The sequence below is a fragment of the Propithecus coquereli genome, unplaced genomic scaffold (genome assembly GCF_000956105.1).
Source record: "Propithecus coquereli isolate 6110/MARCELLA unplaced genomic scaffold, Pcoq_1.0 Scaffold5, whole genome shotgun sequence".
Taxonomy (NCBI): domain Eukaryota; kingdom Metazoa; phylum Chordata; class Mammalia; order Primates; family Indriidae; genus Propithecus; species Propithecus coquereli.
Window position 1 is genome coordinate 7,555,351 of NW_012150840.1, and position 27,113 is coordinate 7,582,463.

Genomic DNA, 27,113 nt, shown 5'->3' on the forward strand with positions numbered 1-27,113 from the left:
TCGAACTCCTGAGCTCAAACAATCCGCCCGCCTCAGCCTCCCAGAGAGCTAGGATTACAGGTGTGAGCCACCGCGCCCGGCCATATATTTATGTTTTAAAAGCCGTATATTTCTTTGAGTCTGTTCCACATATTCATCCCTCAGGGATGAGCCTGGGGCTTGTGCCAGTTCATACACAAAATTAGGGGATCCACCTTCTTTAGCTCTCTCCTTTCTAAGAATGTCCCCACAGTCTCCAGCTTTCAGGGGCCCTCATTCCCAGTTTATCTGTCCAGAAGAGATTTCTTGCAGGATATTAACCCCCTTTGTTATTATGTAGTTCTACACAACTGGGACACTGTCAGGACAAAGAGGCGAAAGAAAAAAGAGAAATTCCTTCCACCTTAGCTATTTAGACAATAGGAACTCCTTGTTCCATTTCCATTAGCCCAAGAGAAAGGCCTTCTTTCTGGGTTTTAGGTATTAAAACCACCATCATCACAATATTGCAGCTCCACAACTGGGACTAGCCCCATTAAAGGCTGTTACTTATGTTATGACTTCTGTGCTCAATCTGCCTGCTATTATTTACATTCAGAGTCACCCTTTGTATTCTGTCCAAAATCAGTAAGAGAGAGAAGCAATGGATACCTTTTTCCGTCTTGACCAACATCAAAAGAACTAGAGCTCTAGCTTTAATATCAGATTTCTCACTTCGTATCCTAGCATTTACTAGCAGTGTTACCTTGGGCAAGTTACTTAACTAGGTATAGTACTTCCTGTTCCGGTAGCTAATTGAACTGCCCACCAATTAGCAGCACGTAACCTCCTTAGATCTATAATTTATTCTCCAGTAATTTTTTAAAGAGATCAAATACTGTTTTTTCCCCTAAGTTTCATTAAAAATAATAGAGCAGCCACTGTAGTTATACATTAAGAAATTATTTGTCCTGGGTTTTATTCTCAGTTCTATTGTTAACTTGATTTATCATCTCTTCTTAGTTTTTTAGAGACATCATACAACTCATAGAAATGTTATGAGGTCCTTTATAGACTTACTGATACATATCTATATCACAAGAAATAGCTAAATTATAGAAAGAAAAATTGCCAGTTTTCATTTTATAAAGAATTTTGTCATTGTAATCCTCAATAGCCCATCTTTCAATTATGTAACTCTAACAAACACATGCACTGCTTTGCGGGAGGAGGTGATTTTTCCCTTGGGTGCTAAAAATGGTTTCATACTAATATTGGTTAAAAAAATGTTTTTAAGGAAAAAAAATCACTAATTTTTATATCTGTGAATCAAATTACCACTAGTATTATTTAGTATAGATAAAATTAAAACAACATGAGTCATTTAAAATAATTTACATTAACAGTACTACTATCTTGAAGAGTTTCTGTTTTTTTAACCAAATACCAAATATACTTAGCTTATAAAAGGCTGGCAGCGGGGGAGGGGTGGAGAACCGTGCCGAAGATGGCGTAGTAGGAAGCACCAGGAATCTGTTTCTTCCCCTTGACAGCAGTTGAACTGGCAGAATGTTTCTGATGTAACTATTTTGGAACTTTGGAGTATATTCAAATGCTTACAGCTTACAGGGGAAGGTTTGACTGATAAATTGTGGTTACTTTTGGTTAATTTAAGCCTAGCATGGTACTAGCTAATCATCCCCCAGTGCTTCAGCTAGCATGCAGCTGTACTAGTGTTCCTAGGACAACTTGTAGGAGGCACAGTAGGCAATAAGAACCTTATCAACCAAATATTGGGGATCTGGGTTCTGTTTGTGGATTATTGCTTTGGATTGTAGAAGTGCAGAGGCAAAGACAGGCTGCCATTGTTGCAACTCCCACTGGCTGAAGTATTTCAAGGGGATTTATACAGTAACTATTTTTTTCTCTACATATTTCTCTTTTTCCTCTTTTTGGAGCCAGACATTTCACGATTAGGACATTCAAAAGCCACCACATATATGGAGGAATTTAGAAAGTCACTATGCATGCCTAGAGGACAATTCAGGCCCAGAAAAGCCCTGAGAAAACTTTAAGTTTACACCTCAGGCTGAACTCCAACACAGAAACACCCTATAATGATTCATTTTAAAAAATCAAACCCTGGGAAAGGGGGAAAATCTGATTTCCAGAGTGGCTGCATTTTAAGATTCACATGTTCAGTTTTCAACAAAAAATACAAGACAAGAAGAAAAGTATGGCCCATTTAAATGAAAAGAATAAATTGACAGAGAAAATCTCTGAGGAAGATAATATGGTGAACTTATTAGACAAAGGCTTTAAAACACGTCTTAAAAAGGTACTCAGAGAACTAAAGGATGATGTTGATAACGTCAAGAAAACATGTGAGCAAAAGTAAATATCAATAAAGACATAGAAAACATTAAAAATAACCATAAAGAAACTCTGGAGTTGGAAAGTATAATAACTTAAATAAAAATTCCACTAGAGGGATTCAAAAGCCAATTTAAGTGGGCAGAAAAAAGAATCAGCAAACTTAAGACAGAACACTTAAAATTGATAAGTCTGAGGAACAGAAACAAAAAAGATTGAAGAAAACTGAACAGAGCCTAAGGGACCTATGGAACACCATTAAGCAAACCAGGATACACATTGTGGGGGTTCAAGGAAAAGAGGAAGAGAAAGGGGCAGAAAGATTATTTGAAAAAGTAACGGCTGAAAACTTCCCCAATTTGATGTAAGATATGAATCTACAAATCCAAGAAGCTCAAAAACTCCAAGTAGGGTAAATTGAATGAAACCCCCACCAACACACATTATAATCAAACTGTCAAAAGACAAAGAGAAAATATTGAAAGTAGCAAAAGAAAAACAACTCATCACATACCAGAGATCATCAATAAGATGTGATATAAGTAGATTTCTCATCAGAAACATTGGAGGGCAGAAGGCATACCAAATGGCAAAAAACACAATGTGAAGAGACAAAACAAACATCAGAATCAGATACCGCAGGAAGGTTGGAATTATCAGGCTGGGAATTTAAAATAACGATGATCAGTATGCTAAGGTCTCTAGGGGACAAAGTAGACAGCATTTAAGAACAGATGGGCAATGTAAGGCAACCCACAGAATCAAAATAATGTTCATAATCACATATCTGGTAAGGGATTAATATTCAAAATATATGTATATTTTAAAACTTCTACAACTCAACAACAAAGAAAAAGCAATTTAAAAATGGGCAGAGGCTTTTTCACAATGGGCTTGCCACCAGAACACAGGTGCCGTGAAAACCATCCATAAAAGCCGAAATGGGGAAGGAAAAGACTCACATCAACATCGTCATCACTGGACACGTAGATTCCGGCAAGTCCACCACTACTGGCCATCTGATCTACAAATGTGGTGGGATCGACAAAAGAACCAACAAAAAATTTGAGAAGGAGGCCGCTGAAATGGGAAAGGGCTCCTTCAAATATGCCTGGGTCTTGGATAAACTAAAAGCTGAGCGTGAGCATGTTATCACCATTGATATCTCGCTGTGGAAATTTGAGACCAGCAAATATTATATGACTGTTATTGATGCCCCAGGACACAGAGACTTTATCAAAAACACGATTACAGGCACATCTCAGGCTGACTGTGCTGTCCTGATTGTTGCAGCTAGTATTGGTGAATTTGAAGCTGATATCTCAAAGAATGGCCAGACCTGTGAGCATGCCCTTCTGGCTTACACACTATGTGTGAAACAACTATTTGTTGGTGTTAGCAAAATGGATTACACTGAGCCGCCCATCAGCCAGAAGAGGTACAAGGAAACTGTTAAATAAGTCAGCACTTACATTAAGAAAATTGGCTACAACCCTGACATAGTGGCATTTGTGCCAATTTCTGGTTGGAATGGTGACAACATGTTGCAGCCAAGTGATAACATCCATCAAGGGATGGAAAGTCACCCATAAAGATGGCAACGCCAGTGGAACCACACTACTTGGAGCTCTGGATTGCATCCTGCCACCAACTCATCCAACTGACAAGCCCTTGCGTCTGCATCTCCAGGACAGCTACAAAATTGGTGGTATTGGTACTGTTCCTGTGGGCTGAGTAGAGACTGATGTTCTCAAACCCAGCATGGTAGTCACCTTTGCTCCAGTCAGTGTTACAACTGAAGTAAAGTCTGTTGAAATGCACCATGAAGCTTTGAGTGAAGCTCCTCCAGGGGACAACGTTGGCTTCGACGTCAAGAATGTGTCTGTCAAAGATGTTCGTCGTGGCACCGTTGCTGGTGACAGCAAAAATGACCCACCAATGGAAGCAGCTGGCTTCACTGCTCAGGTGATTATCCTGAACCATCTAGGCCAAATTAGCACTGGCTATGCTCCTGACTGGATTGTCACACAGCTCATATTGCCTGCAAGTTTGCTGAGCTGAAGGAAAAGATTGATCACAGCTGTGGAAAGAAGCCGGAGGATGGCCCTAAATTCTTGAAATCTGGTGATACTGCCATTGTCGATATGGTTCCTGGCAAGCCCATGTGTGTTGAGAGCTTCTCAGACTATCCTCCTCTGGGTCGTTTTGCTGTTTGTGATATGAGACAGACAGTTGCTGTGGATGTCATCAAAGCAGTGGACAAGAAGGCTGCTGGAGCTGGCAAGGTCACCAAATCTGCCCAGAAAGCTCAGAAGGCTAAATGAATATTATCCCTAATACCTGCCACCTCACTCTTAATCGGTAGTGGCAGAATGGTCTCAGAACTGTTTGTTTCAATTGTCCATTTATGTTTAATAGTAAAAGACTGGTTGTTAATAACAATGCATCGTAAAACCTTCAGAAGGAAAGGAGAATGTTTTGTGGACCATTTTTGTTTCTTTTTGTGTGGCAGTTTTAAGTTATTAGTTTTTAAAATCAGTACTTTTTAATGGAGGGTAAATTGTCAAGTGGCTGTGGGAGCTGTCAAAAATCTGTCACAGAATTTTTAGACCCATTAAAACAAAGTTTAATGAGAAAAAAAAATGGGCAATCTACAGAATTAATGCAATCCCTATCAAAATCCCATTATCATTCTTCACAGATCTGGAAAAAATAATTCTACGCTTTGTATGGAACCAGAAAAGACCTCGTATAGCCAAAGCAATCTTAAGTAAAAAGAACAAACTGGGAGGTATCAGTTTACCTGACTTTAAGCTGTACTACCAGGCTGTAGTGATTAAAACAGCTTGGTACTGGCACAAAAATAGAGACATTGACCTCTGGAACAGGACTGAGAATCCAGAGATGAAACCAGCTGCATATGGTAATCTAATCTTTGACAAAGCTGACAAAAACATACACTGGGGAAAAGAATCTCTTTTCAATAAGTGGTGCTGGGAAAACTGGATAGCTACATGCAGAAGACTGAAACTAGACCCCTACCTCTCACCTCTCACAAAAATCAATTCAAGGTGGATAACAGACTTAAACCTAAGGCAGGAAACCTTAAGAATTCTAAATGAAGATGTTGGGAAGACCCTTTCAGACATCGGCCTAGGTAAGGAATTCTTGAAGAAGACCCCCAAAGCAATCGCCGCAGCAACAAAAATAAATAAGTGGGATCTAATCAAATTAAAAAGCTTCTTCACTGCCAAGGAAACTATCATTAGAGTGAATGGACAGCCCACAGAATGGGAAAAAATATTTGCTCTCTACACATCTGATAAAGGGCTGATAACCAGAATCTATCTAGAACTCAAAAAAATCAACAAGAAAAAATCAAACAACCCCATCAACAAATGGGCAAGCGAAATGAACAGAAACTTTTCAAAAGAAGACAGAATAATGGCCAGAAAACATATAAAAAAATGCTCAACATCTCTAATCATTAGAGAAATGCAAATCAAAACCACAATGAGGTATCACCTAACCCCAGTGAGATTGGCCTCTATCAAAAAAACACAAAACAACAAATGTTGGTGAGGATGTGGAGAGACAGGAACACTTCTACACTGCTGGTGGGACTGTAAGTTAGTGCAGCCTCTGTGGAAAAGAATTTGGAGATACCTCAGAGAACTAAAAATAGAAATACCATTCGATCCAGCAATAGCACTATTAGGCATCTACCCAAAAGAGCACAAAACATTCTACGATAAGGACATCTGCACCCGAACGTTTATGGCAGCACAATTCACTATTGCAAGAATGTGGAAACAACCCAAGTGCCCGTCAATCCATGAGTGGATTATCAAAATTTGGTATATGTTCACAATGGAATATTACTCAATCATAAGAAATGACAGTGATCTAGTACCTCTTACACTTTCCTGGATTAAACTTAAGCCCATTATCCAAAGTGGGGCACCACAAGAGCAGCAGAACGGGACCCATTTGTACTCACCATCAAATTGGTATTAACTAATCAACACATAAATGCACATATCAGAACAACATCTATTGGATGCTGGGGAAGGGGGAGGGCGGTGGGTGGAGGGGGGAAGAGGGAGGAGGGGAGGGGTATTTGTATACACAAGGAGGGCAATGCGCACTACCCGAAGGATGGACATATTTGAAACACGGACTTCGGTGGGGGGCGGGGAACCAAGGGCAACACACGTAACCTAAACATATGTACACCCATAATTTGCTGAAATAAAAAAAAAATAAAAAATTAAAAAAAAAATGGGCAAAGGACTTCAATTGATATTTCTGCAAAGATACACAAGTGACCAATAAACACATGAAAAGGTCCTCAGTATCACCAGTCATTAGGGAAATGCAAGTCAAAACCACAGTGATATACGACTTCAACCCATTAGGATGGCTATTATAAAATTTAAAAAAAAAACCGAAAATAACAAGTGTTGGTAAGGGTGTGGAGAAATGGGAACCCTTGTGCATTGCTGGTGAGAATGTAAAGTGGTGCAACTGCTGTAGAAAGCAATATAGAATTTCCTCAAAAAGTTAAGCGTAGAATTACCATATGACCCAGCAGCTCCACTTCTGGGTATATATCCAAAAGGACTGAAGGCAGGAACTCTAATAGATATTTGTACACCAGTGTTCATAGAAACATTATTCACATTAGCCAAAAGGTGAAAGCAACCCAAATGTCCATTAACTGATGAATGGATAGACAAAATGTGTTATATACATACAATGGAATATTATTCAACCTTAAAAATTATTATAACTCTAATACATGCTATAACACGGATTAACCTTAAAAACATTGTGCTAAGTGAAATCACCCAGATTATATAAGGATAAATATTGTATGATTCCACTTACATGAAGTATCTCGAATAACCAAATGCATAGAGAAAGAAAACAGTGGTTAAAAGGAGCTAGGGAGGAGAGAATGGGAAGTTTGTTTGAGATGATGAAAAAGTTCTGGAGATGGACAGTAGTGATGGTTGCACAACAATGTGAATGTACTTATTGCCACTGAATTGTATACTTACAATTAGTTAAAATGGCAAATTTTATGTTGTGTATACCTTATCACTATTTTTTAAAGCTATAGGACAGGAAATGCAGTATATATAACATGTATATTGCCGTAAACATTTCTGCAATATTTCAGGCACAGCCTCCAGACTTCAGCATCACAGGAGGTACATTAGGTTTCAAAAGACAAGTGAGACAGGCAGGGTGTACGACCACCTCGACACAGGAGAGCTGCTATCTTTCCCCTTTTCCCACCCAGCTTTTATATTTCCCTAAATCTCATAGCTTCATAAGAGAATTTTGATAGCTAGATTCCATTAATTATAACTCATAAAATAAACAATCTGAATAACATGGTTCGAGTTCCATACAGTATCTTCAGATCTTTGCACAGAGCATAGCAATTCTAGCATAGCTTTAGTTCAATATATATATGTATATATATATATATATATATATATATCATAGCATTTAGATCACAGAATCAACTCAGTCCATTTTTTTTTATTAAGCAATTTTGACCCAGAGTTAACATTTCAAGTGTCCTTAGCCCTGAGGGGGAGTTTTAATCCACCTGTTTTCTCCTCCCCATCATAACTGCATAAGGACTTACACATGCAGTCTGGAAAACATCAAGCAGAAGAGAAGTGAATTTAATGTGGCTCTGGGTTGAAAGTGTTCCAAGTAATGGACAGAAGTGAATCCTCTCTGGAAGAATTCTACTTAACTTAGTCCCCAAAGGGTGATGGGGGTGGGGGGTAAAGGTGACAAAAACACATGGGAATTAATGCACCATAAGGAATGAGATATTACAGATGGATCCTGAAAGACTTAAAATCCTGGTATTATGAAACAGAATTTTAACAAAAGTAATGCATTTAAAGAGCTAAAAAAAAAAAATCTTTAAATTTATATGGGGGAACAAACAGATTTGCAAAAAGAACTAAACATCTATTTAGATATGTAAAATATAATGAAAATTTTAAAAATTAGTAGATGGATTAGACTAGAGATTATACACAATTTAAGAGAGAATTAGGGAGCTAGATGAAATTATTTTTGAAGAAATCATCCAAAATTCAGCTCACATTAACAAAGAGAAAAAAAAATGGAGAAGCATGGAGGCTAGAGTGAGAAAATATAAAATATAATCAAATTGGAATTCAGAAGGAGATGATACAGAGTCAGGACATACTTAAGGATAGATTGACCAAAAAAAAAAAAAATCTCAAAATTTTTGAAAGATGCCAATTTTCAGATTCAAGAATTCAAACAAATCCCTAGCAAAGTGAATAAAAAGAAATGTATACCTAGTAACATGATACAGTCGTAAGAGTGTAAAATACAGAAAAAGAGATCTTACAAACTACCAGAAAACTGTATGGTATGTTAATTATACTTCAATAAAGTTATGGGGGAAAATGGACAATTCCCAGTACCTTGACATTGTAATTTTGATTCTTTCCCAGTGTATTGTTATTTACATGTGCATTTCCTAGCTTAATGACAAGATTAAACATTTAACATATTTTTTGACTCTTTCTGTTTTCTTTTTTGTAAATTAAATATGTATATGCTTTATGAATTTTTAGATTGGAATGCTTTCTTACTGATTTTATGAGGTTTTTTAAGATTTCAGATTTTATTTATAGTGTTCTTTCTTGTTAGTTATATACCTTTTATTTTTATTTATAGTATTTTGACAAATGTAAATTTTACAGTTTTATGAAGATAAATTTTAAAATATTGGAGAGAGAGGAAACACAGCATACCTAAAGTTAAACAGCAGTCTGACCAGTTGGTAACCTCTCAATAACCGTAATCTAAACAGAAGATATTGGAATAATCCCTTCAATGTACTGAAAGAAAATAACTGTTAATCAAGAATTTTATATCCAACAAATTTGGGGAGAGCAAAATGTCACTTTACTACTAATGAAAATAGGGAGATTTTATCACCAAAAGAACCTCATTTAAGAAATTTAAAAGATACACTCTGGCAGAAGAAAACTCATCTCAAATGGAGAGTCAGCAATGCAAGAAGGAAAGGAGAGCAAAAATAATGGTAAATATCTGAACAAATTTTTAAAAAATGACTTTTGCTTTAATCATCTTATTCATCTGCTATAACAAAATATCTTAGACCAGGTAATTTATAAACAAAAGAAATTTTTTACTGGCAGTTCTGGAGACTGGGAAGTCCACAATAAAGGTACCAACAGATTCAGTGTCTGGTGAAGGCCTACTCTCTGCTTCAAAGACGATGCCTTCTCCCTGCATCTTCACAACACGATGGAAGGGGCAAACAAGCTCCCTAAGGCTTCTTTTTTTTTTTTCCCCTAAGAGATGGCATCTTGCTATGTTGCTCAGGCTGGTCTTGAATTCCTGGGCTCAATCTATCCTCCTATGTCGGCCTCCCATGTCGTCCTCCCAAAGTGCTGGGATTACAGGCATGAGCCACCCCACCTGACTGGCTTGTTTTATAAGGGCACTAATCCCATTCGTGAGGGCTCTGCCCTCATGAACTAATCACCTCCCAAAGGCCCACCACTAGTGACTAGTTATCAACATATGAATTGGGGGGTTACACAAACATTCAGGCCATGGCAACCATGTAAAATTATAAAAATAATGTCTCAATTATGGGAGAAATATACTAGAATTCTTGAAACAATAGCATGTAAGTTGGGATATTGTATCATAGTTAAGTATTCTAAAAGTTGTGTTTTCTAGGATGATGTTAAAGATTCGTTATAGTTTTTTAAAGTTAATCATGTGTATTAAAATTATTAGGGTAATTACTAAAAGGATGGACAGAGTGTATAACTTCAAAAATAAAGGGAAGAAATAAAACAAAATTTTTGTTTTTCTGGGATAAACAGCCAGGTGTGCAGTTGCTGGGCTCATGGTAGTTGCATGTTTACTTTTTTTTAATAAGTATTACCCAGAATAACTATGGCTGTGCACTCACTCTAATGCCATTTGTTGAAAAGGCTATCTTTCCTCTGTTTAATGGCTTTTGCACCTTTATTGAAAATTAAGTGGGCATATTTGCATGGTTCTATTTCTGGTTTTTGTATTCTGTTCTATGTGTCTGTCCCTCCATCAATACCACGCAGTCTTTACTTAGATAAACAATAAGCCTTGAAATTGGGTAGAAAGATTCCTCCCACTTTATTGTTCTTTTTCAAAATTTTTAAGCTATTCTAGTCCTTTGGTTTCCATAAAAATTTTAGAATAAGCTTATTTATATCTACAAAAATTTTGCTGGATTTTAATAGGAACTACATTAAAATTGTATGTAAATTTGGGTAGAACTGACATCTTTTCTGTGTTGACACTTCCAATCCATGAACACAATATGTCTCTCCCTTTATTTAGATTGTCTTTCATTTCTTTCAGTGCAGTTTTCAGCATACAAATTCTATACATTTTGTTTGATTTACACGTAAGCATTTAATTTTGTTTTGAGTTATTGTAAAATGGCTTTTTATTTTTAATTTAGGTGTCCACCTTATGTTCATTGCTAGTATACAGGAATATAATTAATTTTTGTATGTTTATTTTATATACAGCCTTATTTAACTACTAGTACTAATTCTAAGAGGGCTTTTTTTTTGCTTTGGTTTTTTGTTTATTGTTTGTGGGGATTTTTGTTATTCTTTGGGATTTTCTGTATAGACAATCACTTCATCTGCAAATAGGGGTAGTTTTATTTCTTTCTTTATGATCTGTATGCTTTTTATTCTCTTTCTTGCCTGTTGCACTGGATAAAACTTCCAGTACTATGTTGAAGAGCCATGGTGAAAATGGATATCCCTTTTCTTGTTCTTAGGAGGAAAGCATTAAGTCTTTCACCATTAAGTACTTTAGTTGTACATTTTTGTAAATGCTGTTTTTCAAATTGAGTAAGTCCCCTATCCCCCATTCCTAGTTTTTTCTGGGAGTTTTATCATCAGTGTTGAATTTTGTCCAGTGCTCTTTCTGCATTAATTGATATGATTGTATGATTTACTTTTTCTTCTTAGCCTGTTAATATGGTGGATTATGTTGATTGATTTTCAAATATTGATCCAGTCTTGCATTCTTGGACTAAATCCCACTTGGTCATAGTGTATAGTTCTTTTTATTTATTGCTGACTTCTATTTGCTAATATTTTAGTAAGGATTTTTACCTCTATACTCAAAGGAGATATTGGTCTATATTTTTCTTTTATATGCTGCTTTTACCTGATTTCGGTATCAAGTTAATACCTGCCTCACAAACTGAATTGTGAAGTGTTTCCTCTGCCTCTACTCTCTGGAAGAGTTTACATAAAATATATGTTAACTTTTCTTTAAACATTTCATAGAATTCACTAGTGAAACCATCTGACCTGGAAATTTATTTTTCTAGAGTTTTTCTACTATAAATGGAATTTCCTTAAAAGTTAAAAGTTATAGGACTATTTAAGCTAAAAGTTATAGGGTTATTAAGTTATAAGACTATTTAAAGTATCTATTTTGTATTTGATTAATGTGGTATTTTGTGTTTTTTGAGAAATTTGTCCATTTCAGCTAAGTTGTCTAATTTATGTATGTAGAGTTGCTCCTAGTATTCCTTTATTATCATTTTATAGTCTTCAGGGTCTATATTAATCCTGTTTCATTCCTGATATTAATAATTTCTGTATTTTTGTTTTTCAGTCTTGCTTAAGATATTTAAATTTTATTGATCTTTTCAAAGAGCCAGATTTTTGTTTCATTGATAGTATCTAGTATTTTTCTGTTTTAAATTTTACTGGTCTTTTGCTTTTATCATTTTATTCCTTCTGCTTGTTTTGGGTTTATTTTGTTCTTTATCTAGAGGTTATATTGAGGTTGGAGCTTATATTATCAATTTGAGACTTTTCTAATGTCAGCATTAGAAGCACTGTTTTAGATGCATTCCATAAATTTAATGTTATCCTTGCATTTTTATTCATTTTAATATATTTTTTCATTTATTTTGAGATTTCCTCTTTGATTCATAGATTATTCAGAAGTTTGTGGTTTAGTTTCCAAGTGTATGGGAATTTTCCCATTATCTTTCTGTTATTGATTTCTAATTTGATTCCATTGTGGTAAGAGAACACACTCTGTATAATTTCAATTCTTTTGAACTTATGGAGGTTTGTTTTTATGGTCCAAGATATGATCTGCATTGGCGAATATTCCATGGGAATTGGAGAGAAAAGTGTATTGTTCTATACATGTCAGTTAGATCCTCTGATTGGTGGTATTGAGTTCTTCTATATCCTTGTTGATTTTCTGTCTAGTTCTTCTATCGCATACCTGAAAACTGACTTTTATCCAAAATATACAAAGTACTCCTAGATATTTACCCAATTGATTTAAAAACTCATGTCCATACAAAAATCTATATGCAGATGTTTATAACAACTTTATTCATAATTGTCAAAAGCTGGAATCAACCAAGATGTACTTCAGTAGGTAAATGGATAAGCAAACTGTGGTATATCCATACATTGGAATATTATTCATTAATAAAAATAAGTGAGCTATTAAGCCACAAAAAAGACATGGAGAATCCTTAAATTCATATTGCTAAGTGAAAGAAGCCAGTCCGAATAGGATAGAAACTATATGATTCCAACTTTATGACATTCTGGAAAAAGTAAAACTATAAAGACAGTAAAATGATCAGTAGTTGCCAGAGCTTTTGGGGAAGGGAGGATAGATGAGTGAATGAAGCACAGAAGATTTTTAGGGCAGAAACACTAACCTGTATAGTACTCTAGAGGTGGAAAGATAGAAACATGACATTATACATTTATCAAAACTCAAAGAACTTTACATCGCAAAAAATGCTTAATACATGCAGATTGCAGTTAGTGGATCCCAGAAAGGAATAAGGACTCTGCCAAGGGAATTTAAATGTATTACAAAATAAATGAAACAACTCATGGAGAGGGTAGAGGGGAAAGGTACTGACCTAAGTATCTTTGGATATAAGTGAAGTTTTGTAAGATTGAAGGCAAAAGCAACTACACATAAGCACTTTCCTATAGTTGAAAAAGTTGTATCCCATGGGGATACCGGTTATAATCCTGATATTACTATATCAGTAGATAGATAGATAGATAAAACTATTGAACAATTAAGCAAATGGATGATGGCTGATGGGAGACAGGTTTCTCACTGTTGGAGTGGGAAATTACATATCCACAAGCAAGGGGAAGAGGCTAGAATAATCCATGTGGTAATGGATTAGAGTTGGAGGCATCAGTACTAACTCATATCTAACTTTAATACAGATACAAATGGTTACATATCTAAATATTTAGAGATGTGTATATATACGCAAGCTGGTTTGCACATATAAATTCGTTTGCTCTGTCAACAGGGAGTGTCTGAAAAAAATGACATCCTAGTATGAAATGATATACCTACTGCCCAAATCTTGGTTTCTAATACCATTTGTTAATAAAAGGAACCTGGGCTCCTTGAAGAGATGGCAGCTTCTAGGACCAGGAGAGGAAATATACGGGATTAGCCTGGAATATCTTGTAGTGCTTGAAAGTAAGGAAGTGCTCAAGAAAACAAACAACAAAAACACACATTGGTATATCAAAGGAGCATAGGAGTCAGCTGACAGATCTCTCAGTGGCCAAAGATGAAAAAGTTCAAGCAATAACGGCCGGGCGTGGTGGCTCACGCCTATAATCCTAGCACTCTGGGAGGCCGAGGCGGGCAGATTGTTTGAGCTCAGGAGTTCGAAACCAGCCTGAGCAAGAGCGAGACCCCGTCTCTACTAAAAATAGAAAGAAATTAATCAGACAACTAAAAATATATAGAAAAAATTTTGAGGCAGGAAGATCGCTTGAGCCCAGGAGTTTGAGGTTGCTGTGAGCTAGGCTGACGCCACGGCACTCTAGCCCGGCAACACAGTGAGACTCTGTCTCAAAAAAAAAAAAAAAAAAAAAGTTCAAGCAATAAAAATATAAAGTAGTATTTTATTAGAATCCAAAGTATAAAATAAACACCCATAAGTACATGCCAAACTGAACAATATATTTAGATAAACGTATGTGAAAAAGTATTTTTTTAAAAGTAGGTAAACAATTGATATATGGATGAACCTTGAAAACAGTATGTAAAATAAAAAAAGCCAGTCACAAAAGGTTACATGTTATATGATTTCATTTATATGAAATGTCAAGAACAGGCAAATCTATAGAGACAGAAAGTAATTAGTGATTGGGAGAAAATCTGGAGTTACTGCTAATGGGCATGGGATTTTTTTGTGGGGGTTAATGAAAATGTTCTAAAATTGATCATTATGGTGATGGTTGCACGACTCTGAGAATATACTTTAAAAACCATTGAGTTGTACACTTTAAGTGGGTAAATTGTATGGTATATGAATTATATCTTAACAGCTGTTAAAAAAATAAATAAGAGAATGATAATTTTGAGATAAATAATAGTTTTCTTGACATCAGGACAAGGCACACAGCAGTCTTTGAAGGTATCAATAATGGTCTGTTTTTTCACCTAGATGGTAGGTACATCAGTGAGTTTTTTATTGTTATTGCCTATATTGTATACATGTGTTATAAATTTTTGTGTATTTAATATTTAATAAAAATTTTGTTAAGGGAAGCAATATCTTTCATATTTTTATATTCCCATGCCTATTGTGATCAAGTATAACATAGATTATTGAACTTCTAGTATAAAGCTATACTATACTCAGTTTCATCCAAATATGTCCTGTTTTTAAAAATTATTCTTTTTGTATTAAAATTTCTTTTAAAAATATTTTAGAACAAAAAGGTGACTGTCACATTATATTCTCTATAGGTCAGAATATACTTAACTGTAACCTGTCCACTTCACCTTTGCAAACACCCTAATTTCACCTGTCATGTTATTTCAACATTCTCTTAACTGTATTCCTTGCTTCCTGTCTTGCAGCTCTCCAATCAATTTTTCAAATTGTAGCCAGAAATATCTTTTGAAAATACAAATATCAGTATGTTATTCCTCTGTTCAGAATTCTTTAGTGAAATCTCATTTTCCGCATAAAGTGGAAAAACTTTCCATATAAAGTCTATGGATAAAGACTGAATGCTTTAGTATTGCTTTCCAGGGCCTATATAATTTGTCTCTACTGTCTTTTTGGTATCATTTTCCACCCACACACATCAGATTCTCTTGCTAGCTTCTGAGTCCTTTATACATGCCATTTCTTCTGCCTGGAATGTTCTTCCTTTGCTCTCTACTTCTGAAACACCTACTAGTTCTTCAGGTAGCAGCTTAGATTTTCCTTCCTTTTAGATGCCTTCCCTAACCACCTCCCTTACCTAAGATGAAAATGGCCTTCCTATTGTTCCCATAGCATTTTTGCTTACTCTATATTTATTATATTTATTTAAAATATATTTTATATATAAACATATAAAATAAAAACAAGGCACTGTAGAACATACTGAAACAGATACATCACAGAATGTAAACCAAAAATCATTCAATTTATATATAGTGTTTTCTATTATAAGACTTTCTTTTCTTTATATCTGGTATCATCCCATTTCAGTTCATCTTAGACTATTATTATTCCAGAAATAGTGCTCAGTAATATTGAGTAGAATCCATGAATAGTCCCCAATGCCTTAAGAATACATTCTGGCATCTTACAGGTGAATTCATGATTTCCGCTGTCTAATCCCAATGTATTTTTTATGGAAAGACAGGCCAAATATTTACTGTGACCTATTACTAGGCACTGTACTATACATTATATTTCAAAGATTATGTTAATCTTTTCTGCAACCAAGGTTTTGAAAATTAAGGATTAGAGAGGTTTAGTAATTAAGCTAGACTACACTGATAGTAAATAGTAATACCAAAATTCAAGCACAGTGTGTCACAGCAGTTCTCAAACTTTACAATGGATCAGAATCATCAATAGGGTTTGTTAAGATATAGATTGATCTCACCCTCATAGTTTCTTATCTAGTAGATCAGCAGCAGAGACGAGGGGGAGATTTTGCATTTCTAACAAGATCCTAAATGATGTATGTATTGTTGGTTCAGAAATCACACTTTGAAAACTACCAATCTATCAGATTATATTATAACATCTTCCCGCTGGTACTTCTTATCTCACATTACTCCTCTATAAGTAGAGTATGCTCTCGACAGGTGAAAAACCCCAATATAGTCAAAATGCATTTGGTGCTTTTTTCTCTCTGTGCTTTTGCATTATTCCCCTCCCCCACCTAAACTGTCTTCTGTTTCTTGCCCTTTGCCCTACCCTTTCTTACCTGTTGAAATATTTTCCTTTATACAGCCACTCAAATGCTACCTTTTCTATAAAGTCTTAACCTCATGCCCTTGCCTAAAAATAAACTGCTTTTATTTTGAACAGATGGCACTTTATGTTAATAACAATGTGTGTTGTCACTTACTCTCTTGTGTTGTAGTTATTTTTTTCCAAGCTTTAATGTATTATATTGCATTTGTAAACTCCTTAAGGATTTAGGTCGCATTTATCCTATAATACGTAATACAGATCTTTAGTTGTTTAATACATATCAGAATATGCTAAGACTATGATACTTCTATTTTTTTAATTATTAAATGAGACAGTTTTTGTAAAAATACTTTATTAACCATGAAGTATTATATAGAGGGGAGTACTTTCTTCCTACAATGACTCTGGACATTCTATACATGAAAAAGTACATCTCAAAATTAATTTGTAAATGCTTCAAAGACATCAGGGAATTGGCAAAGAATAAAACGTGTCCAATCTAATTTTTAGCAAAAGGCCAAAGAAATTGAGGGAGAATAGCAGATATACTCTTTCCCAACTATATAGCAAAATTTTTTAATTATATCACACACACACACACAGATACACATACATACATACACACACATATACAAAGAAATTGGTCTCAATATTGTACCTATGGGTTTTATTAGCACTGCTACTAGGGTATCAACCTAGAGCAGATCAACTGTTTTTAATACTAGAGATATAACAGGCCTGTGCTTGATGACCAAAAAGTTGGAATAAAAAGGATCAACTAAGTTTTCATTTGCCACTAACCTTGTGGTAGAGGGAGTTATAATTTTCTTGGAAAAATTCCATAATACTTGATAACTTAAAAATATGTAGAGAAACAACATTATTGTCAATAAGGATAAATTCATGGACATTATACTTAGAAAAGGAAACTATATAAATACAAGATGAAATGAACTTACTGTGTAAAATTACAAAATCCTAGGGGCATGTATCAATCAAATTCTTTGTACCTCACATTATTTTTCCATATTTTGTAGATTAATGTATTTATCTTTCCTTAACAGAAATTTTGGGAGGATAACATGCAAAAATTGTTATGAGACTTATTTCTAATTTTTAGGAGGAAATGTGTAACAAACTTCCTGATACAATTACTCTTGTAGTCTGTGAGGGAGTATTATACTCTTAGTTAAAATTCTAGATTTGTTCAACAAATTGCCAGATTTGTCATATGAAACTAGAAGACCTTAAAATTGATGACATTCTAATCATATTGCTGGTGATATTATAATCAATTAGCTATAAAATTGACAACAAGGTACGATGTAGCATTTTAGCTGAGAAAGACAAAATTCCTAAGTAAATAGGAGCATATTGGGAACTATATAATTACCCAATGCTATTTTGGCACTAATTAGAGTATTTTATCTAATTCTGACTGACAGAAGTAAACCAGATTTTGAAGAAATATTGTTAAGATTAAAAATTAGAAAGTAGCCTTAATTTTTTAATGAAACCATGAATAGTTATTCCAGTAAAAAGGCAGCCAATGGATGATTAAGTAATCATTTTCAGATATATGGATAGTTTTAAATAAATAGCTATCAACTCTTCTCTTTCAGATTGTAAATAGGGCAAGTATAAAAAATAATGAAATAGAAGATGGTTTTGTTATTTCAGAGAATGAGAGTGGTTAAAGAATAAATTCAATCATAAGAAGTTTTTGAAAATATATTCTTACATAACTGTAAATGTCTTAGTTGTGAAATTTTAGAAATAGCATAAAAATCTCTTTGTTTTCAAATGATGAAAATGAGGTAATGTTAGCAAATCAAAGTAACACAGCCAGTTAGTGACACATAAGTCAAACTGTCATATGAACATTCAGGCCTTTGATTCTTGATTCTGTTCTTCCAGTGCTTTCCCATTGTTTTATGTTTATTATCTAACCAGTTTAAATGTGGCCTGGAAATTGGTAATTATCTCTGAAAGACCTTTCTAGCTTGAAATGTCTGTGATTGTCAATGGGTCTATTATATAATAACTATTGATCTCTCCGACGTCTTCCCCACTGCTATCCATTTCTGAAAAACCTTGTTTTACTTTAAAACTGATAGACTTCCTGAGAAGCAAGAGCTCAAGTCTTAAGTCTTATTCAACTCTAGAGTGCTTTATGTGTTAGACTTTTGAACATAAATATTACTACACTCAACTGTTTTTTATCTATCTCATTGAAATCTTACAACTGTATAAAATATGAAGGAGCTGAAGTTAGACAAAAAAAGTAATTTGGCCATGGTCATATTGCTTAAAAGTGGCTAATTTTTTCTGAGTCCACATTCAGTGCATTTTTCCAATCCACCACACTAACCATTATTACAAAAACTTCAGCCAGAGTGCCTAATTTATATAGCAATTGATGAATCTCTTACTGTAACAATTTTATTCCTAAAACAGTTGTTCACATGTAAAGTAAAATGATTGCTCTTTGTTGTTGAATGTATTTAAACCAAACATTCATTGCAATTCAACATTCATCTACTTGCTCTTTTCTTTCAGGCCTGTATGTGGAATCAGAGGGAAAACTCTCATAATCAACCTACCAGGTAGCAAGAAAGGATCTCAGGTAAGCCATCTTGACATTTACATGGTATAGAGTAAGGACTCTTGGCCAACTGTGAGAGTTAGCCAACCAAAGAGTTGGAGCGCTCCACAAACTATTCTCTCTTCTGACACCAATTGCAAGTTTACAGGATTCCCCAAATCACCCTCAGGTTCAATAATTCACTAGAAAAACTCACAGAACTCACTGAACGCTATTATACTCACTGTTATGGTTTCTTACAGGGAAAGGATACAGATTAAAATCACCCAAGGGAAGAAGTGCATAAGACAAAGTTCAGGAGAAGTATCAACCCCAGAGTTTCTGTTGTCTTCTCCCTGTGGAGTCATGCATGCATTACTCTCCTGGCATTGATGTATGATAATATACTTGAAATACTGGCAATCGGAGAAGCTCCCCTGAGCTTTTGGTGTCCAGAGTCTTTTCGGAGCTCATTACATACTGGCCAGGTGCCTGACCTTTAGTCCTTAACCCTTCCCAGAGGTTGTACTGATACCTTTAGTCTGCAATACCTTCCAGAGGCAAAACTGAAATCATGTGGCCCAAATTCTCCATTATAAATCACATTTTTAGACTGTGTGGTGGCCAAAAGCCTCAGGCAAACAAAGATACTCCTATCAAGCATGACATTCTTAGGGCCTAAAGATCACATCCTAGTAGCTGAGGGCAAAGGTAAACTCTTTTTTGGAAATATTAATTCTTCACTACACAAGCTACCCCCTGGCCTGTGGCCAAGGATTTTGTATAGCAAAACAATCATGTTTGTCTGAGGATCTGTATTTATTACAGCATTTATATGACAGACACAGCAATAGTATGAGTGTGAATATGCCTAAGATTTGGAGAAGGCAGTATAGGGTACAGATAGATTTAGAGAAACAGCTAATCTATCCTCTAAAGCCATTACATACATTTTCATTTTAATAGTTTTGTACTAATTTACTAATTTCTTTATCTATCACTATTTGTACCATATGATATATTTGTACAGAATTATATACCATAGAAATTAACTGATGGTTAACTAATCCAGTTCTTCCTCAGGCCAGTCCTTTTCCTTTGGTGTTACATCCTCAGGTGGCTTTAACTCAATTTCCCAATACCATACCCTAAAAATAACAGTCAAAAAATGCTGGCACATTATTAGAGTCCCTCTCAGACATTGGCAATTAGCTCTTTCATCATCATATCATATGACCAAAATGTTTCCCAGAGTGGTGCCACTCAGGTTTGCAGGCATGTCAGTTTCCAAAGGCGGGAGTGGTTTCAGCAACGTATGACTTTACCCTTTCAAGTGTCTGTTATAGTTGAGCTAAGAAACAATGTCATGTCTTGTTCTGGACCTCTTTTGAGACACCAGTGTAATATTATTTCCCTCATTGTATAACGTGTTCATTCATTCCTTTATCCTCAGCCACTGTTCCTTCTTCTCTCCACTTATACCCAAACTTTTCCACCTTTGAAAAGGATGTGAGGTTCAACCACTATGCTGGCCAAGATTACTATCCCTAATAGTAGTTTAACAAGTTCCTCCTGCCCAGTCTATTCCTATTTATACAGGTTAGTGTTACATAGGTAAAAAACTCATAGACTATCTTAACCCATTAGGCAATATAACTACGTTCATAGTCAACTCTAATTTGGCCAGATGGAATGAAGGCAAAATCTAACCTATCAGGGCCTTAGGCTTTCTGACATAAAAGTTTGAAGCTATAATTACAGTTTCTTGCTTAGGAATCATCTCTGCTTCTGGTCCCCACAGCTGCAGCCTTGGTCCTGAGACCACTACATCAGGTAAAGAAAAAAAAAGAAAGTTTATGTGATGTGGGGACAAAAAAGTATATTAAAACCAGCATCCTTGTAATCCTAGCACTCTGGGAGGCTGAGGCAGGAGGATTGCTTGAGTTCAGGAGTTCGAGACCAGCCTGAGCAAGAGCAAGACCCCATCTCTACTAAAAATAGAAAAATTAGCCTGGTGATGTGGCACACACCTGTATTCTCAGCTACTCAGGAAGCTGAGGCAGGAGGATCATTCGAGCCCAGGAGTTTGAGGTTCACGTGAGCCACAATGACGCCACTCTACTCTACCCTGGGCAACAGAGTGAGACTCTGTCTCAAATAAAAAAAAAAAAACAAAAAACAACATCCTTCCCCAACCTCTTCTTTCCTGAAAAAGTGAAGGAATCTATCTATTGGTGACCTTGCTCCCCCCTACCACCATGTTGAACATGTTCACACACTCATGAAGACATGTAAGCCAGTCCTTTGTGCCTTTGTCTCCTCTACTTCAGACAACAAATGTTTCAATTATCTGTTCCATTCTCTATCAAATTATTACTCTGAGGATGCAAATGTGTTCCTTAGAAATGCTATTAATTTATTAAAAGGATTTGTTCTGCAAAATTTGGGTTCAGTCAAAAGGCCACACTCAAGGATCCAGAAAGCCACATGTGGCCCCAAGGCCACAGGTTCCCCACCCCTGGCTCTTTTCTGGTCCTTTTATATACTCTAAGCATTTGCATCTACTACTGGGTGAACAAAACCCAATCCAGAGTAAATGTCTGTTCCTGTTAGGACCCACTAGGAGCTCAGTATCAGTCCAACTTGCCAGCTATGTGTAGGGCCTTCCCTCTTTGGAAGCTGCTCCATAACCCTATACAGCCTTTGTCTGTCTTGTTGGCAGACAGAACAGTTAATGTCAGCATTATGTGCCTCAGAGGGTGAAAAAGGAAATACCTAGATCAGGGATGTTTCATGTTGAATGGCTCCATTAGTTTAGCTATAATCAAATAATACCGCATTCAAGAAACTTCAATTAGATACACTTGAAAATGTACATTATTTTGTAAAAATCTAACTATTATGTACTTAATAATTTCAAAAAACAAAATTAACTATTTGTTAATTTTAAAGTTAAGTAACCTTTTGATGACTTTGCTGTGTCTGCTTTTTCTTGGAAAGTATTTTATTATTTGGTTGCAACATGGAGGTCCACAGTTTCAGTTGTACCTCTAGACTGGTATCAGTCATTTGTGACCTTAAGGACGCCTTGATTTGGGTTAGGTAGGGGAATGTAGATTGACAACAATAAGTGGTTGAAAAGAAAGAAAGTATTTTTGGGGCTTAGGTATTCTACTGCATTTTTCCATATTTCAGTTGGATTTTTCTTAGCATCAAACAATGACTTTAAAATGTCATCTACTGAGAGCTCAATCAATTCCATCTGTAGCTCTTTAGGTGCCTTGGTGATATCAACTAGGTGAGGCTGAAATGCTAATTTGAGTGTGATGTCATGATTCTCAAAGTCAGTTTCATTGTATTCTCCAACTAGTAGGTCTGTTACAGCTGCGTATCTTCAAATGATTCGCATATATCGTCCTGCTCATCAATGACCTTTGCTACCTGGGGAAAAAGTTCATCTGAAATTTCCTTTTAAAGAAGAAGTGTTTTGAAAAAAGATAGCTTTTTTCAAAATGCTTGGATTTTTTGCCACATATCATATATAGACTTAGTTTTACCTTGCAAAGAAATATTCAAGTCATTTTGATTTGACATGATATCACACAGAAATCCTGCTTTCCTATAGAAATCTTCTTTCAATAATTCCCATTGCTGATTCTCTTCTTCATAAAGTTTAACTATCTGTTCTTGCAAAGATAAAATTTTGGCTAACACCTGTCCCTGCAATAGCCAATGCCCTTCAGAATGATAAGGCAAATCCACACTGAATACCTCGTCGTTCAACTTTAGCATGTTATGAAACTGGTGATGCTGTGTTGCATTTGCAGAAATATAGTTAATAATACTTATAACTTGTTGCAAAGTGTCACTTAAAATACTAGTTTTAGTACAGATATTTTGCTGATGCAAGGCAAGATACAATGAAAAAAAATGAGAGCATCTGGATCTGTTAATACTTTATCTGTATAATAAACCCTTCATGTTTTCCTGTCACGTAAGGTGCCCTGTCTGTACATACCCTTGCTAAATTTACCAAATTCAGTCCAACTTCAAAACATTTATCTTGAAAGTTGTTGAAGGTATCTATTCCCCATGTTCTGTTTGCAAGAGTGCACAAAGCGAGTAACTCTTCATACAAAGAAAATCTGTTATTGACCTGAATGAAGTATAAAACTTGCACCGAGTCAGTAGTATCAGTCGATTCATCTAAAGCAATTGAATAATATATATTTTCCTTTTGAAGTATTACATGAAGTTGTTCTGTTAAGTTGAAGGCTAATGCATGCTCCCGAACAGTTATGGTTCTCCTTGAAAGAGGCAGTTGTTTGTACTTTGAAATGTTATCGGGTCTAAGCACCCTACAACTTCAACAATGCATCTACATCACTGAATGGCTTCCCTTTTTTCCCTGAGTATATAAGTTACTTTATAAGTTGCCTTGGTGGCATTATTTCTGGGCCTTATTACTGCTTGAAAGAATTGTCTTTTGCTTTTCATCATTTAATTTCTGTAGTACAACCTTTTGCACCTCTCCCTCTCATTTAAAATATTTGTGGTCCTTGTGAGTGTTATAATGCTGATGGGCACTGGATTTCTTTAATATCGATTTTGTAGTATGATAGAGCAAGGAAATCATCTTCTCTTTAAGCAGAAACAATATTGCAATTCCCAATCCTCGTTTAAAAATCTGTTTTCTTCCTTCGGCTTTCTCTTCTTTGACATGATGGGCTATTAAGCAGACAGAATTGAAAAATACTGTTGAGCTGTGCAACTCTTTACAAAGTCCACTTCAAACAGAAGCACAGAGCACCACTGTCAAAAGCTGATAACAGACTGGTATACTTGACCCCCCAAAATTCTCAACAACCAGCCTCATGTGGTAGTGACACCAGTCAGAAGAGGAAGTTAGAACTGTTAAATAAATCATGAGCGTTGTAAACCATCAATTTAGCCCTTATGGCTTATTAATGTTCTAATTGTGCCAGTCAATCTGGGAGGATTATTTCATTGAAACTTACTTTATTCTTTGGCATTTTAAATATGTTCATTTTAAAAATAAAAATATAAAAGATGAATAAAAATATATTAATACAAATAAACGGATTTGTTCTGTAAAATTTGGATTCAGTGGAAAGGCTGCATTTAAGGATCCAGAAGGCCACAGGTTCCCCACCCCTGATCTAGATTCAGTCCATCTTTGCATTGCTGTAGCCCTCCAGTGTCCACTCATCTCATGAGCTCAGGTGGCCACATCAAGCAAGTACATTGGGATGTCTGCTCCCTGGTTCTAATCAAATTCCAAATCTATAAAAGAGTTCTTCTGATGAACATTGACATATCCTATTTTAATGCACCCCTTAAATTCCCAGAGTGATTTTCACAGGGCCATGCACCATACACGCATCTCTTTGATAGATCAGTTTTCCATTGTGCTTCTGCCTGACCATATGGCAGGACCATTGAACACTACTTATGAGTTGGTAAAAACCTAAACACTGGCGAAAGCTGCAGTTCAGCTAATCAACTTGATTTGTTTTTACCTTCTTCCATGAGAGTAGCAACCTTCCAAACAGAACACTATCTGTTTACTTTGGAATTGCCCTCTGTAAACTGGCCAGCTCTTTCGTGGTCAATAAAGAGCTGTTTATTGGGCACTACCTAAGTGGCCCGAGTGCCATAGGATCCAGCAGCTCCTGAGGTGGTTATACATTCATCTCTATGGAAAAGAGGCTACCTGCTTGTGAGTACTTCCTTGTATTCCCCTTGTAGTACGATCCTGTGTACACTATTTCCATTTAATTATAGAACTCTTCTGTGCACTGCCCTCCCCTTTAGAGCATTTCCCTGACATTACTTAAGACACTATAGGAATTGCAGGTTTCAAGATTATTTCCTCCAGTCATAGGGGCAGTCTCAATTAAAGATCAGTGGCAAGCTAGTAATTATCTCTCAAATGGAAATTTTCTGGTCCAAAATTCCAGCAGTTGTCGCTGGGTAGCACTCCCAGGTTTTTGCCTTAAGCCCCAATCTGTACTCCATACAGGGCTACTCTATAGCAAATTAATGGTTTGTGTGGGCTCAGGCAATCTTATTTGTTCCGATTTAGCATGTCCAGTAAATATTGGTGAAAGGGTGATTTACATGCCTTCTGTTTTACAATGCTAGATAAGGGAAGCATTTCCCATTCAAACACAATATACATCCTCATAATATATTTAGGTAAAGGGAACGTAATGACTTCACATAAAGTTCAGTATTTAAATATTCTAATTTTCATTTAAACGTTCACCTTAATGCCATCAACTATTGCATTATTATTTCCTCCCAAACTAACTATACCCCAAAATGGGACTTCAGCAGATTTTAGAGTCACAGTTGACTTCCATGTCAAAGAGTCCCAGAAAACTCTTTTCTCCATTCCCTGACCATTTTACCTATTAATGTGCATATGGCCTTAGATCTCCTGCCCTAGGTTGGGCGAAGGGACTGAGACCATTTTCTCAGTCCTAATCTTGATTAACTTTTGGGAAAATCACCTCAGGCAATTCAAGGTCAGGTTTCTTATAGTCATCTTTGCTTTCTAGCTTTCAAATTTCCTCCAAACTAAATAGAGAACATTTGTTTAGGACTCTTCAACAGTCAATGTTAGGAGACCAGCAAGGGCTCCCGTCTTTTCACACAACCTATGACAGTGCTAGAGTAAGACCTTTGTTTTGCCCCCTTCATTGTTCACTATATTCATTTATTTTTTTAATAACCATTGAAATATTTCTATCCTGCTGGGATAATTCTCTTGAATTTCCCCATTTTCTTTCCCTATTTTCTTAGGAATAACTCTAATTTTATTCGTTGTGTATTGTTTCAACATAACTATTTTTTATTTCATAAGTGACTCTAAGACGAGCAGCTATACATCAGGCCATGTGGAATCCAAGGTTGACCCCAACCTTATAATCCACCCTAACATTCTCCCTTACTTTCATTTAACTAATATAGATAAAAATAACCAAAAGATTATATATTTACCTAGTTTCTCTTTTATTCAGTGTTGTAATTTTTGCTTTATCTTATTTTTTTTTAATAGATTTAGGAAGTACGAGTACAATATTGTTACATGGATATAGTATGTAATTGTGAAATCTGAACTTTTAGTGTAACCATCACCCAGATAGTATACATTGTACCCATTAAGTAATTTTTCATTTCTTACCACCCTCCTACTGTCTCATCCTTCCAAGCTTCCATTATTTATTATTCCACTCTCTTTGTCTATGTATACCCATTTTTTTAGCTCCTACTTATAAGTGAGAACATGTGTATTTGAGCTTCTGATTTATTTCACTTAAGATAATGGTCTCCCGTTCCATCCATGTTACTGCAAAAGACATGATTTCATTCTTTTTTATGGCTGAGTAGTATTCCATGGTGTGTGTGTGTGTGTGTGTGTGGGTGTGTGTGTGTGCACGTGCATGCATATGTGTGTTTTTGACTTTTTAATAATGGACATTCTGACTGTGTTAACAAGGGATCTCATTGTACTTTTAACTTGTATTTCTCTGGTTAGTGATGTTGAACATTTTTTCATATTCTTCTTGGCCATTTGGATGTCTTCATTTAAAAAATGTCTGTTCATGTGCTTTGCCCACTTTTTAATAGAGTTATGTGTGGGCATTTTGTTTAGTTGTCTGAGTTTCTTATAGATTCTGGATAATTGTCCTTTGTCAAATGCATAGTTTGCAAATATTTTCTCTCATTCCATAGGTTATCTGTTTACTCTGTTGATTATTTCCTTTTCTGTGCAGAAATTTTTAGTTTAATTAAGTCTCATTTGTCTATTTTTATTTTAGT

At 35.6% G+C, this 27,113-nt stretch overlaps 1 protein-coding gene and 1 pseudogene across 3 annotated transcripts in view; both read left to right on the plus strand.

Moving 5' to 3' along the window:
* Window positions 1–27,113, plus strand: part of GPHN (gephyrin) — a 577,313-nt gene that overhangs the window by 297,781 nt on the left and 252,419 nt on the right. For both annotated transcript variants that reach the window (XM_012656203.1, XM_012656202.1), the window contains exon 6: window positions 19,241–19,307. In XM_012656203.1, the coding sequence (XP_012511657.1) occupies window positions 19,241–19,307 (67 nt within the window). The remainder of the gene's footprint in view (window positions 1–19,240; window positions 19,308–27,113) is intronic.
* Window positions 3,214–4,890, plus strand: LOC105819867 (annotated as a pseudogene). The gene has a single exon (XR_001137982.1). The product of XR_001137982.1 is annotated as an elongation factor 1-alpha 1 pseudogene (transcript).